Genomic DNA, 14,543 nt, shown 5'->3' on the forward strand with positions numbered 1-14,543 from the left:
ACCGTCACATACGCTCTGCATACCCGTATGGCTATGACTCTTTGGGGCTTCCGTAATAGGGCCTTATTTTCGCTATTGAGCTTATCGGCCCAAATCGGTGCCCCATAGAGCGCCATAGACCGAGCTACTCCAGCGTATAGGCGTCGACACGCATGGGAGGGACCTCCCACATTCGGCAACAAACGACCCATCTCCGAAGCTGCAGCCACTATTCGGGGAGCAATTTGGCGGAAATGCTTCCCAAACTTCCATTTCCCGTCCAGCACAAGGCCAAGATATTTCAAACAGGGCCCCATCTGTATCTCCTCATTGTCTATTTTAAGGGTGGTACCTGCAGGCACCCTCCATCCTCTTCTCCCAAAAACAATTGCCTCTGTTTTAGAGAGCGAGACCTTCAGTCCCAGGAGGCGGATTCTGAGGACTATCAGGTCCGCCGCCACTTCGGCCCTCCGCAATGCCTCTCTTAGTTCCATGCCCCGAACGGCCACCATTGTGTCATCTGCATAACACATGAGGGCCATCCGGGGGAGCAACTCTGCGCGGATGGCCCAGTCGAAACCGATGTTCCACAACAAGGGTCCAAGCACCGACCCCTGGGGAACACCACAGGCCATCCGCCTCTCCAGCTGTCCACTAGGGGTGTTGCAGACCACCACCCTGTCTGTAAGGTAATGATCTATGACCCGCCTCAGGTATGGGGGCACCTCGTGGTATTTGAGAGCCTCACGAATCACCGAGTACGGGAGGGTACCAAACGCATTGGCAATGTCCAGAGACACCGCAATGGCTCCCTCCCCTCTCTTCTGAGCATCCTCACAGAAGGCTCTCAGTGCCCCCAATGCATCCATTGTGGATCTGCCATTGCGGAAGCCATACTGGCGGTCCGACAGATTTGGTCCCGTCTCATTCAGGTGCCGATTAATCCGGGAAGCTACAATGCGCTCCAGCATCTTCCCGGACTCATCCAGCAGCACCAGGGGCCTCCATCCAGATGGGGAATCCGCCGGCCTTGTCTCCTTCCGAAGGAGGCACACTGTTCCCTCCTTCCAGCACTTTGGAAACTGTCCCTCCTTGAGGCACTGGTCAAAGATGGACTTGAGGCGATCTCCGAGGAACTCCATCGCAATTGGGATTATTTTGCCGTGGATCCCATCCGGGCCAGGGCTTTTCTACAGGCCTTTATTTTATGGGCCACGTAGGTCATCTCACCTTCTGTTACAAGGGGTACCGTCTCAGGGTCAATTGGCAGCTCCTCTCTGGGAACCACCATTGCAGGTGGGTTAAAAACTGGGGCTGCAGGGAACAATCCTTCTAAGATATTTTGGAGTGTCCCCATTTCCATCGTATCTATGGGAGCAGCCCGGCGTAGCTTTTTCCTTACAAGTTTGTAGGGCCGCCCCCATGGGTTCTCATCTAGTGAGGCCAAAAAGGCCGTGTACGCCGAATCTTTTGCTTTGGCAATGGCAAGATTCAAGGCCTTCTTGGCCTCGCTTAGCGCTACGTAATGGGTATCCAGTTCCTCCTGCGCGTGCCTCCTCCTCCGGCAGCGCGAAAATTGCCGTCGCGCCGCATTGCTTGTTACCCAGAGAGCAGCTACTTCTGGACACCACCAATACGCGGCCTTTTTCCTTTTAAGAGGCCCCACTCTTCTCATTGAGGCATCACAGGTCCTCGTGAGAGAAGCTCGCAAGCCGAGGGCCATGTTGTCTACGCCGTCGACCTCGGGTGTTTGCCGACCCCATCTGGCCTCCACCATGGCCGCCTCTCTGGCCGCTTCACGGTCCAATGAGGCCAGGCTCCATCTCGGTAGTCTCCCAGTTCTCCTTGCTGGTATGGGCTGTTGGGACCGAGCTCTGGAGACCCTCATTCTGATGTATAGATGATCGGAGAGGGTCTCCGTGTCTTCTAGGACACGCCAATTTGCGATGCATGCTGACACTGTTGGGGAGGCCAATGTGATATCAACAATTGACCCTCCTTGTGCACGCACACAAGTGTCAGCTGCTCCACGGTTGACCACCTCAAGACCAATCCCTACAAGCCAGTCCAGGAGAGCCTCTCCTCTAAGATCAGTCCTAGGGGAACCCCACGCAGTGCATTTGGCGTTTAAGTCCCCCATGACTATAATGGGGGAAGGAGTCACCCCAGCTACAGCCCGCCCGAGTCTCTCCAGGTAAGCCTCAAACTCACGTAGTGGCCTGTTAGGGGAGAAGTAAACGCCGATTATTATAATCTCCCCATTTTGGCCACTACATATCCCGTGCCGCAAGAGATTTTAGAGAGTGGCAGTCCACCTATTGCCGGTACCACAATGGCTACCGAGCCATCTCGTCCGCTTTTGTCACCTACCCAGTTCGACTGTGGAGGGACAAAGTACGGCTCTGCAACAACACACGCAGCAACCTCCCACTCCGCCATGCACTGGATCATAAGATCTTGTGCTCGAGGGGAGTGGTTTATGTTGCATTGCAACAACTCTAGATCTTTCATTGAAGGCATTAAAGTGCCATTGGTTGTTGCTCCGTCCTACTTTCTGCGTTCTGAATGGTTGCAGGGCCCACCCTGTAAACCTCTTTCCCTCTTACTGGTGGTGGGGAGCAAGCCTGTCCGCCCATAACATGTCCTGCCTTGAGACCAGCATGATGGCATACAGCACACCAGGGCACCAAGGCTGTGCATTCCCTGCTCATGTGACCCGGCTTGCTGCATCTATAGCACCAGTCACCTCTATCCACCAGAGACGGGCACAAAGGTCTCGTATGTCCCGTCCCCATGCAGCGGTAGCACCGTAAAGGCAGCTGTTCCATGGCCTCCACCCGAGCCGCTGACCAACCCAGCATGATACGTCCTGCCGTGACGACAACTTTGGCCGCTGTGAGTGGGCAGCGTATAATGACCGACCCGGACCCATTAACTGCCATTCTTATAGCCCCGACGGAAACTTGATCCTCTTGGCATTTTCCTCGTATAGCTACTTCCGTTTTTAGGATTTCTGGTGTGACAGATTCATCAAAACCAGAAATCCTAATTTCGGCCTTTTTCACTGGCCTATAAACTTCAGCCACATCACCTATGAGCACCCGGAGCCTATCTGCTAGGTTGTCAGCCGCTTGGCTACTTTGTTCTCCTGGAACCTCAATTATACGTGCCCCCGCGGCCGATTTACGCACTTTGAGGTGGTCAACGCCCAATTCTGCCAACTTTAGCGTGGTGGCCTTTTCCATCACCGATCTATAGTCAGTTTGGGCGTCAGGTTTAAGAGCCACCACAACCGCCGCCATGGTTGGGACCACAAGTTTCGGGGCCGTCGTCTTTTTGGGGAGTGTTCCCCTATTTGGGCTTTCCTTCTGTTGGGGTTGGGAAGAGACAGGGCCCGATCCCTTTGGCTTCTTCTTCCGAGCCACTGTCGCCCAGCTTTCCTGTGGAGGTGCAGGTGGCGGCACACTCGGACGAGCCACTCGCCTTGCACTGGCCACAGGGGTCGCCGGTTTAACCACCCGAGATGCAGCTGTTTGGCTAGCATTCATTTGGGAGACCGACTGGGATGGCCTCACATTTTTATTTCCCGTCCTGAGGGCGCTAGGCTCATCACCAGTGTGCTCTATCACTTCCCGAGTTGCGGGCACCCTTTTATCAGCAGCTAAAGGTGGCCGGAGTACGGGCTCAGGCGGTAAACGACCCTCCACATTCTCTATGCGGGTATTTACCATATTGCCTATGGAAATAAATATTTCGCGGCTGAATTGCCCTAGGCGAACGTCCATTAGGCTCTTCATTTCTTGAAGGAGAGACGTGTTGTCATTCTTCTCCTTCGTTGGCGCCGCCACTTGGTTGCGTTCCGAGAAAGCCGTACGCAGCGCTTTAGTCTCCTTGCGGAGAAGGTCGAGTTCTTGCCGCATCCTTAGGTTGTCCGCTTTGAGTGAGCGGACAACGTCTGACTCCCCGAGCAGGTCAGCAAGCTCAATCAACTCGTTGCACGCAGTGTTTATATTCCCCCATATGTCGCCCTTAAGGTTCTTACTTTTGGCCGCATCACTCTTAATCGACCGAGCATAATGCTTGATGCGGTCGCAAGGAGTCTCAAACGCCTTTGGGGGAGCAGATTCCATATCTTTCTCCAGCTGCGGCTGTACGTCAGATTGACGAGTACTCCTCCTGGCCGTCATGTGATTTGATGCCAAGTCCGCTTCTCTCTCGAGATCGGACCACTCAGCCTCAGCCATACCCCGGAGGCGGGCCTTGGCCGCACCCAGTCCAACAAATGCGCCTAGAGGGTGTGTGGTTTTTGTGGCTTTGCGGCTAGGGACAAAGTCGCGATCCTCATCACTAGCCTGTTTTTCGTGGGCCCTTTTGAGGGAGGCTGCAGTGCTCTCCATCGGCTCAACGTCTGCCTCCGTCCGCACCTCGACAGCACTCTCGTCCTCAGAGTCAGAGGTCCAGAACTTGCCGCTGGGGGCTCTATCTGCTACCTCCACCCCCTCCACATCCTCAGCAGGGCCTCCAATGTTGTCCCCCCGCTCCTCCTCATTCTCAGAGGAGGACAAATTGTTGAACCCAAACTTGGCTCCGTCATCAGCAGGACTCTTCTGTTTCTTCGTTTTAACCACCCCCTTTTTTCCTCCCCTCCTATTCTTTTTGTTAGGGGCTGCATCCGACTCTGTGGCCTTTCTCATGCCAGATGTTCCCGCATAAATCGGCACCTTTAGGGTAAAGCCACCCTTACCTTCGCTTTCCTTCTCGTGGTCTTCACCACCCACTCCTGCAACATTATTGAGGCCAGCCCCTGATCGGGTGACCCTTCGATTTTCGTTGGATACAGATGCGGTCTTCTCTTCACTCATGATGGGAGTTGTTTCGTCTGCCATATCTGAGCCAAGGAGAATCAGCTGAATTGTACCGCATAAAAGATAAGAAAAAAGGAACAGGGTTCGCCTCTTCCTACGCGGGCCCAGAACTGTAGGGGACAGCAGAGACGGCGCATTCCATTGCGACTACTGGACTTCGTTCGCTGGAATATTCCCGATACCCGTGGCTCCGTCACGCGTTCGGGGATTTGCACATAGGCAAACGCCGTTTATGCCTGTTCAATTTCCCGTCGTTAAAATAACGCGGGAAACCAAACCGGCGTCACATCCAGTAACACCTGAGCGGTGATTTTCGCCACGTACTTGGGGTCGAGGTCAGCGACGAATTACACCAAGATCCCCGAATCGACACGCACCATAGGTCAGAGACGTATGGGTGACGTTAGACGGGGCACATGGTCTTTGCTGCCGAACCTCTTAGCACTTCCGTGGTTACTCATACACATCGAGGATGCACTGATGCCTTGCCTTAACCTAAAGACGATACACACAGTTAACATTTTTATGCACCGTAGATCTAGCCCACACCACATCACAGGTCACTCTTTGTTGCCATGGGGGGGTGGTTATCCCCATGCTGGAGTTGGTTTATGCCCACTAAAGGGACTGATAAAACCGGCCGACTCCAGAAGGAGGACCCATGAGGCGGTGCAGACCAGTTAGGTACGGCCCCGGTCAGAACCGAGTATTTTACAGTTTTTAATTTTTTTTGGTTTTTTTTTTTTTTTTTTTTTTTTTTTTTTTTTTTTTTTTTTTTTTTTTTTTTTAACATAAATAAATAAGTAAAAATATATAAAAACGAACAAAATAAAAGACAAAGATAAAAAGAATGAAATTAACACACCGTCTGACAAGAGACCGCCCTTCATTTCACTCCACGGGTTGTAGGAGGGCAAGTACCCCTGCCCCACAACCAACCCACATACATGGCGTGGGCACGCCTCCGGTAGCTCATGGAGCCCCGACTCCGTCCCGGGGGGGACCAGGCAGCTCGCACTGTGCCCTCTGCTGACTTCAGAGGGACACGCGGAGCCGCCCCCCGTGTGCTGCTCTTAGTCTGGCCCCTCGCCTCAGGCCTGTCCGGTTTGGGAGGCCCTGTCCGGCATAGCCCTGAGGGTCCTGGAGGCACGCAAGCCCCTTCACCACGGCAAGGTGGCAACACGTCGAAGGGGAACCTAACCTAACCTAACCTAACCTAACCTAACCTAACCTAACCTAACCTAACCTAACCTAACCTAACCTAACCTAACCTAACCTAACCTAACCTAACCTAACCTAACCTAACCTAACCTTTTTTTTTTTTTTTTTTTTTTTTTTTTTTTTTTTACGTGGGGAATGCGTTTACGCATACCGCCGGGTCTGAGGTGGTGGGCGACCCGGTCGGTTATGTGGGGCTCGAGGCTGTAAAGAGGCCCCCCTACCCACTAAACCCCACGGTGTCCTCTCACCGCTTTGTGTGCGGGGTCCCGGGGAAGCTCGCGCAATGCGTCCGCGGCCCCGCAGCGGCCCTCCTGCATCAGGATCCGTCGCCCGGTCGGCTTAGGCCCACCGATCCTCGCCTTGGGAGCGCTTCCCGGACACAGGGTCGCGCTCTCCGGCTCGAGAGCTAGCGTTTGTGGGCGAGGGCGCTCTCATGCCTCCCTCGCCCGCTAGCTGTCGTTAGGGTGGCAGGTTCCGCTCGTGAGCGGCACGTCTGCGGCCTGTGCGGCGGCGGCGCATCGGGTCTGCCTCGGCCTGGGTTTCCCGTTCGCGCTCCGCCGCCTCCTTCTCCTTAAGGACGTGCTCGCTGAAAGAGAGCAGAGCCTCCCACCCTTCCTCGCTGGCCACCATGGCCCGCACCACCGCCGGCAGCGAGAGGTCTGGCCCCACCTGGGCCATCAGCTCCTGCCGCTCCTCCTCCCATGCCGGGCACTCGGCCAGTGTGTGCTGGGCCGAGTCTACGCCAGCTCCGCACGCGTGGCACTCCGTAGTCGGTTCTCTCTGAGCGACTTTGTGCAGGTAGCTGCCGAAACAGCCATGCCCCGACAGCACCTGCGTCAGTCGGAAAGAGAGAACCCCGGAGCGCCTTTCGACCCAGTCGTGGAGGACTGGGCGAACCGCCTCTATGGTGCGGGAGCCGGCCCTCGGCCGTTCCAGCCGGTGCACCCACATCTGCCTCGCCTCGCCCTGGAGCTCTTCGCGCCGGTTTTCCACCTCCGATGGCGCCGGTGGGTTGTTCCCGGCTCGTGCCTCCGCACGCCAGCGGAACAGTGCTGCGTGGGCTCGCGCGTCGAGGTCCCAGGGCAGGCACCCGGCTAGCACGCATGCGGCATCCGCGCCCACCGTGCGGTACCCTCGGATTACCCTCAGCGCCATTGCTCTTTGCGGTCTCCGCAGTTGGGCGATGTTGTGGCTGCTGAGGGCATCCGCCCATACTGGGGCACCGTAGAGCGCCATCGAGCGCACCACGCCCGTGTAGAGGCGGCGGCACATTGCGTTGGGCCCCCCCAGGTTGGGCAGTATACGCCCAAAGGCCGCCGCGGCACGTAGTAGTTTCGGCGCGAGGCGCTCGAAATGTGCCTTGAAGTTCCACTTGCTGTCAAGCACGACACCGAGGTACAGCAGTGTCGGCTTGACAGGAATTGGGACTCCTCCCACGATAATCTGGGCCCCAGCTGGGGGCGCTTTCCGCGGGCCGTAAAAGCAGATGGCCTCGCACTTCGCAAGGGCCACCTCTAGCCCTAACCGGCGAATGCGGGCCACACAGTGGGCGACTCCTGCCGTCGCCAGAACGGCTGCGTCGCGGTAACTGGGTCCTCTGGCCGTCACGAGCGTGTCATCGGCGTAACAGGTGACCCCGACTCCACGCAAGTTTTCCCCCCGTAGGACCCAGTCGTAACCCATGTTCCACAGGAGTGGTCCCAGCACCGACCCCTGTGGAACTCCGCACGACATGTGCCTCCGACCCCAGTCCCGTCGACCTGGCCAGACGATCGCCCGTCCCTCCAGGTAGGCGGCTACAATGCGCGACAGATGGAGCGGCACTCCGTGAAAGCGCAGAGCCTCGTTAATGACTTCCCAGGGCAAGGTGTTGAAGGCGTTGGAGATGTCTAGCGACACCGCCAAGACGACCTCACCCTGGGAAACGGCCTCCTCCGCTATTGCCTTCACCCGGAGTATCGCGTCCACCGTCGACCGCCCCCCCCTAAATCCGAACTGCTGGTCAGCCAGGTTCGGCCCTGCGCGCTCCATATGCCCGATGAGGCGAGCTGCGATTATCCGCTCAAAGAGCTTGCCCACCTCATCGAGCAGGACAATGGGCCGGTATCCGGCTGGGGAGTCCGCCGGCCGCCCGTCTTTGCGAAGGAGAACCAGTTTCCCGGTCCTCCATTCGTTGGGGAAGCGGCCCTGCTCCAGGCATGCCGTCAACAGCCGCAGAAGCTTTGGCCCCAGGGCGTCCATGGCCAGGACCCAAGCACGACCCGGAATGCCGTCGGGCCCGGGGGCCGTGTTCTTGGCCCTGAGCCGATAGACAGCTGCGCAGAGCTCACCGGGAGTGACGGGTGGGACTGCAGCCTCCTCACTAGTTTCCGCCCTCAGGGGCGCCATGGCAGGTGGTGTGTGCGGGCCCCTCTCGGGGAAGAGTGTTGCGACCACTCGGTCCACGAGGTCCGGCTCGAGCGATTGGGTCAGCGGCGGCGCCCACGCGCGTAACTTGCTCCGGACAAGTTTGTATGGCCTGCCCCACGGGTCGGCATTGAGGGTCTCCAGAAATTCGGCACGACTCGCCTCAATTGCCTTCCCTATGGCCATAGAAAACTCTGCCCGGGAGTTTTTGTACGCCTCGTAGGAGCGGCGGATCTCGTCCTCGCTGGGCCCCCTTCTCCGCCTCTGGCGCATGAACTGGCGCCGCGCGGCTACACAGCCCTCGCGCAGTTGCGCGAGCTCGGCGGACCACCAGTACACGCTCGGTTTCGGCGGCAGACGCTTGGCCCGGGGCATTGACGCGTCACACACGCGCGTCATGGCCCCTCGGAACCAGGACGCTTCCGCCTCTACCACCACCGCTCCCTCCTGTACGGGCAGCCAGGCCTCCACTATCGCCGCCTCCCTGAGCAGTTCCCGGTCGAGTTTGGTGAGTGCCCATCTTGGGCCACCCCCGACCGGGTCCATCCGGCTTGGGTTGTGAGAGGTCGCCGAGGGGGTGGTGACGTCGAACCGTATGTAACCTAACCTAACCTAACCTTTTTTTTTTTTTTTTTTTTTTTTTTTTTTTTTTTTTTTTTTTTAAGAGGGGAAATGCTTTACGCATACCACCGGGGCGCGGGGACGGGCCCCGATGGTTATGTGGGACTCCCGGGCTAATGAGACCCGGTTTACCCACTAAAACCCCTCTGTTGCCGCCTCAACGCTATAGGGCGAGGTCACGGGCACGCTACGAACTCTTCCGTAACCCCGCCAGCGGCTGTCCGGACTCCGGACGCGTCTCCGGGGAGACCTCCCCGTTCATCTCAATGGGCGCGTCGGTCTTGTGACGCACCCAGCCACGCAGGAGCTTTTATGTAGGCGACAGACGCCCCCGAGTCTGCCGCCCACAGGCACCTTTAAGGTGGTAGGCGGCGGTCGTATGCCAACCGCCGTCGCCCCACACGTTTGCGCCGTATTGGCTGGGAGGCCGGGTCCTCCTCCCTGCTGCGCTCTGACGCCTCCTTCTGCGCCATCACGTCCTCGCAGAAGGAGGCCATCGCCTTCCACGGCCTCTCTCCGCCCACCATGGATTTCACCACAGCGGGCAAAGTGAGGTCGTTCCCCACTACAGCCGCGAGTGCGGCTCTCTGCTCCGCCCACGCTGGACAGATTGCCAGCGTGTGTAGCGCTGTGTCTTCAGCGTCACCGCACTCGTGGCACTCCGCCGTCGGTTCTCGTCCTGCCACCCTACACAGGTATCTCCCGAAGCAACCATGCCCCGAGAGGATCTGGGTAAGGTGGAAGGAGAGGAACCCCTCCTTTCTTCCGACCCATTCCTCCAGAACGGGCCGGATGGCTCCGATGGTCCAGTGGCCAGCAGTCGGCGCCTCCAACCGCTCTTTCCACTTTCGGAGGAGCACTTGACGGGAGTCGAGCCTCCACCGTCTAACCTCCTCCAAGAGTGGATACACCCCCTGGCCCGCGCTTCGGTGACACGCCAGTATATGTCGGCCAGCACCGCTGCGTCGAGGTCCCAGGGTGGGGTCCCCGCCAGCACGCACGCTGCCTCGTAGGAGACAGTGCGGTATGCCCTCGCCATCCTGGCCGCCATGACCCGCTGCGGCCTCCGCAATTGGGCCTGGTTTTGGGCGTCCAGGGAATAGGCCCAAATGGGCGCCCCGTACAGGGCCATCGACCGCACCACTCCTGCGTACAACCTCCGGCAGCCCGCGTTTGGTCCGCTGACGTTGGGAATGAGCCGACTTAGAGCCGACGCCGACGCGATAAGTTTGGGAGCAAGTCGCTTGAAGTGCTCCCTGAAGGTCCACCGGCTATCAAGGACTATGCCTAGGTACCGCATTGTCGACTTGATGCCGATGGACGTCCCACCCACCACCAAGCAGGAACCCGCCGGAGGGGCTTTCCGGGGCCCATGGAAACACAGGGCCTCGGATTTGTTCAGAGCCACCTCAAGCCCCAGCTTTCTAATGCGAGCCACTACGGACGCCACTCCCGCAGTGGCTCGAACCAACGCCTCCCTGAAGGTGCTCCCACGAGCCGTAACCAGCGTGTCGTCGGCATAACAAGTTACGCCGACTCCTGGTGGGTATGCACCCCGTAGCACATAGTCGTACCCGATGTTCCACAGGAGCGGCCCTAGGACGGACCCCTGTGGAACACCGCACGACAGCTCTTTTTCCCTCCATGCGCCGCTGGTGGGGTACCTGATGGTTCTATCAGTGAGATAGTCCTCTACCGTCTTCCTCAGGTACCCAGGCACAACGTGACGCCTCAGTGCCGCCTTGATGCACTCCCAGGGTAGGGAGTTGAAAGCGTTGGCGATGTCGAGAGACACCGCCACAACCACCTCGCCCCGGGACACTGCATCATCCGCCAGAGCCCTCACCCTCGCGATTGCGTCGATGGTGGACCTGCCCCGACGGAAGCCGAATTGGTAGGCACTAAGGTCTGGTCCCACCTCCTCGAGGTGCCGGTTCAAACGAGCCGCCACCACGCGCTCGAGCAATTTGCTGGCCTCGTCCAGGAGCACTATCGGCCTGTAAGCTGAGGGCGAGTCAGCCGGCCGCCCCTCTTTGCGCAAGAGGACCAGCTTTCCTGATTTCCAGGAACGAGGGAACCGCCCCTGCGCCAGGCAGCTGCTGAATAGCGCCCTCAGACGCGGCTCAAGTGGGCCCAGAGCCAGGACCCAGGCCCGGCCGGGGACTCCGTCAGGGCCAGGGGCAGTGTGGCTTTTCGCTCGGAGTCGTAAAACCGCCGCCCCCAGTTCAGCCTCCGTTACTTCCGGCGCGTCTCCCTCGTCTGCCACCCTCCCTCTGGGGGGTATCATGGGTGGAGGTGTGTGCTCGTCTGTTATTGTTGGGAACAGGGCATCAACGACCTGCTCCAGGAGCTGTGGTTGGAGGCTCTGCGTGAGCGGTGGCGCCCAAGGGCGAAGCTTGCGCCTCACCATCTTGTACGGCCTACCCCACGGATCGTTGTTCAGAGTCTCCAACATCTCCTTCTCTGCCAGATCCTTCGCTCTGCCGATTGCCCCCTGCAGTACTTTGACGGCCGTCGTGTACGCTGCATACAGCCGCTCCTCCTCTGGCGCGTCTTGGATACGCCGCCTTCGGTAGTGAGTGTACTGGCGTCTCGCAGCAACACACGACTCGCGCAGTTGCGCAAGTTCAGCGGACCACCAGTACACAGCACGTTTAGGAGGTATCGGGCCCACTCGCGGCATCGCAGCATCGCACACCTCGACCATGGCACTCCCCATCCTCTCGGCTTCCGCGTCAACCTCCACTGGGGCTTCGACGGCTGGCAGCCAGGCTTTCACCACGGCTGCTTCGAGCAATACCTCCCGGTCTAAGCGTTTGACTGCCCAACGCGGGCCGTCCCCTTGCAAAGGCCGGTTCAGACCGATCGGGTTGACTGGAAGTGTGGAGACTTCAAACCGAATGTATCGGTGATCCGACAACGTCTCCACATCTTCCAACACTTCCCAGCCTCGAACACGGCGCGCCAGGGCAGCGTTCGCGAACGTGACGTCCACGATGGAGCCACCCTGTTGCCGCACACACGTGTTGACCGACCCTCGGTTGAGGACGACCAGCCCAGTCGATATTGCCCACTCCTCTAATTCAGCCCCGCGGGCGTCCGTTGCCGGCGATCCCCACGCAGTGGATTTCGCGTTAAGGTCCCCAGCTACGAGCACCATGCCCGGCCGCCTTCTGCCGATCAGAGCTCCGACCTCGATCAGAAACTGTTCGAATTCGGCCAGAGTCCGGTTCGGCGAGAAGTACGCTCCCACCAGCATAATGTCACCAATCCAGGCCGCAACGTATCCACGGCCCCTTTCTATTCTTTGGGGCGGCGTGGGACCGGCGGGCGAATTGGTGACAATAGCCACTAGGCCGTCTAAGTCGCCAGCCCAGTTGTCCCTAGGTGGGACAGAGTAGGGCTCGGCAATAACCCCCACACTAATCTGCCATTCCGCCAGGCTCTGGTACACAAGGTCCTGTGCTCTGGCGGAATGGTTGATGTTCCCCTGCAGAAAGCTGATGGCCATTATTTATTCAGCGGCCATTGCTTCCCCCAACGCATTGCTGGCCGCGGGTGATGTTGCGGCCGGCTGGGAAGACTGCGAGGGGGCCGGGGGGCCATCGCGAGTCTTCCTATCCTTCCTCGGTCCTCGGGCAGTGCACGCCTTGGAGCCCAGGGCATGGCTTGCCGACTTACCCGATGCCTCGCACACTGCACAGTGGGGCTCGGCCGAGCATTGTGCCGCCTTGTGGTCCGGCTTTCCACATCGGTAGCACAGACTGCCGCGATCTATTTGCGCTTGGCATTGCGCCCTGACATGCCCAACCTCCAGGCAGCGGTAGCAGCGTAATATTCTGGGCTCCAGCAGCTTCACCTGTGCCGAAGACCATCCAACCAGGAAACGACCACCGTCGGACACCTTCTTTGCCGCCGTGACCGGGCAGCGTACCCAGACTGTACCAAGACCAGTGTGATCCCGGCGGATTTCCCCTGCCTTGACCTGATCCTGAGTACATTCCCCGGCTCGAGCGACGGCGACGACTACCTCCTCCGACGTCACAGAGTCATCCAGGTTGGATAGTCGCAACTCCGCACACTTTGTCGGCCTGGACACTCGGACTTCCTCTCCCAGTTTTTCCGCCAGCTCCCTTGCCAGTTTATCGGCCTTCTCACCGCTGTTCACACCCGGCAGCTGCAGGATCCGTGCGCCAGTGGCTGCCCGCCGAAAACGCAAATCGGAAATGCCCAGATCAGATAGCTTGACCTTCTCCTTTGCTACGGCCAGCACCTTGGCATACGTTGCGCCGTTTGCCTCAGCTTCCGGTTGCAGCGTCAGCACCACAGCTGCCGATCGCGGCGGGCGAAGACCTCTACTACGTGTCTTTGCCTTTGCCTGAGCCTTCTCGTTCGCTGCCTTCCTTTTTGTGTTTGCCTGGGGCTGCGTCTTCGACTGTGCAGCGGCCCTCCTCCTCGCGCTCCTACTCACCACTGAAGTCCATTGCTGGTCCGAGGACCCAGGTGCAGGGGGTGGCGGCTGCTGACCGCTTGGGGCCGACGGTCCAGCGACAGCAGTGGGCTGTGATTTCGCCTTCTTTCTCTTCTTCTTTTCGCCCTTTTGGGGCTCGACCGTAAAATTTGGGGGGCCCCGGGAAGGCCTGACCCCTGCCGCTTTCCCCGGTGTGACCGTTTGCGCGGCCTGTCGTCCCCGGTCTACTGCCAGTGGGGTCTGTCCTGTTTTGTTTGGCAGAAGCCTGCCATCTCGCTCCAAGGCTCCGAGTCTGTCGTCAAGGATACGTCCCACCTTAACTGTGATTGCCCCGATCAGGTCGTCCACATGGGGACGTCCGAGGGCAGCGGCGGGCTGCGGCGCCTCCCTGTCTATTGCCTTTGAGGGAGGTGAGTCCCAACGCGGCATTTGGAGCCGTTCCATGTCCTCGCGAATTTTGCGAAGCTCGCAACGCACATCTGCTAGCTCCGCTTTGAGGCGCTTATTTGCGGCCTCTAATTGTCGCGTTTCATCAGACACGGAGTGTGTCCTGAGCTCCTCAAAAACTTCCTTTAACGCCTTGACCGAATCTTTTAGGGCCTTTTGGAAGGTGCCCTTAAGATGGCTCGACTTGTCGGCCACCATCTTGATGGCTTTCAGATTGGCATCTATTCGGTCATTGAGACTCCCCTCCCGATCCTCGGTGGACGCTTCAGAGAGTCCCCTTTGGCGGGTTGCGACAGACCGACAGAAGTTCTCCGCCTCCCTTTCCTCGCGAAGCCGCAGCTCCTCACGTTTCTCCTTATTGGTGGCCTCGCGGGCCTTTAAGTAATCCCCGTAGCGTGCAGTTGGGATGCAGTGTCCTCGGCCACTTCCGTCCCATGCGGCAAGCGCGAACCGGAGCCGAGCCGGATGCGCTCCACCAGGACGACGGGTGTTCGGCCCAGCGGATCGGTCTTACTAAAAGGACCAATTTTACG

At 58.8% G+C, this 14,543-nt stretch overlaps 3 protein-coding genes across 3 annotated transcripts; all 3 read right to left on the bottom strand.

The window, feature by feature from the left end:
• Nucleotides 1–1,132: 1,132 nt before the first annotated feature.
• LOC125238160 lies at nt 1,133–2,119 on the bottom strand. Its single transcript, XM_048145431.1, has one exon. It carries the CDS (start codon nt 2,117–2,119, stop codon nt 1,133–1,135), a length of 987 nt encoding a protein of 328 aa, XP_048001388.1.
• Nucleotides 2,120–2,498: 379 nt separating this feature from the next.
• LOC125238161 lies at nt 2,499–4,865 on the bottom strand. Its single transcript, XM_048145432.1, has one exon. The coding sequence runs from the start codon at nt 4,863–4,865 to the stop codon at nt 2,499–2,501; it is 2,367 nt and encodes a 788-aa protein (XP_048001389.1).
• A 7,741-nt stretch (nt 4,866–12,606) lies between these two features.
• LOC125238163 (actin cytoskeleton-regulatory complex protein pan1-like) lies at nt 12,607–14,208 on the bottom strand. The gene has a single exon (XM_048145433.1). It carries the CDS (start codon nt 14,206–14,208, stop codon nt 12,607–12,609), a length of 1,602 nt encoding a protein of 533 aa, XP_048001390.1.
• Between the last annotated feature and the right edge of the window lie 335 nt (nt 14,209–14,543).

This window comes from Leguminivora glycinivorella, chromosome 23 (genome assembly GCF_023078275.1).
Source record: "Leguminivora glycinivorella isolate SPB_JAAS2020 chromosome 23, LegGlyc_1.1, whole genome shotgun sequence".
Taxonomy (NCBI): domain Eukaryota; kingdom Metazoa; phylum Arthropoda; class Insecta; order Lepidoptera; family Tortricidae; genus Leguminivora; species Leguminivora glycinivorella.

What these genes read in the sequence shown, in the direction of transcription:
- LOC125238160 (XM_048145431.1), bottom strand. Translation starts at nt 2,119, where the DNA reads ATGGGGGACTTAAACGCCAAATGCACTGCGTGGGGTTCCCCTAGGACT.
- LOC125238161 (XM_048145432.1), bottom strand. Translation starts at nt 4,865, where the DNA reads ATGGCAGACGAAACAACTCCCATCATGAGTGAAGAGAAGACCGCATCT.
- LOC125238163 (XM_048145433.1), bottom strand. Translation starts at nt 14,208, where the DNA reads ATGGTGGCCGACAAGTCGAGCCATCTTAAGGGCACCTTCCAAAAGGCC.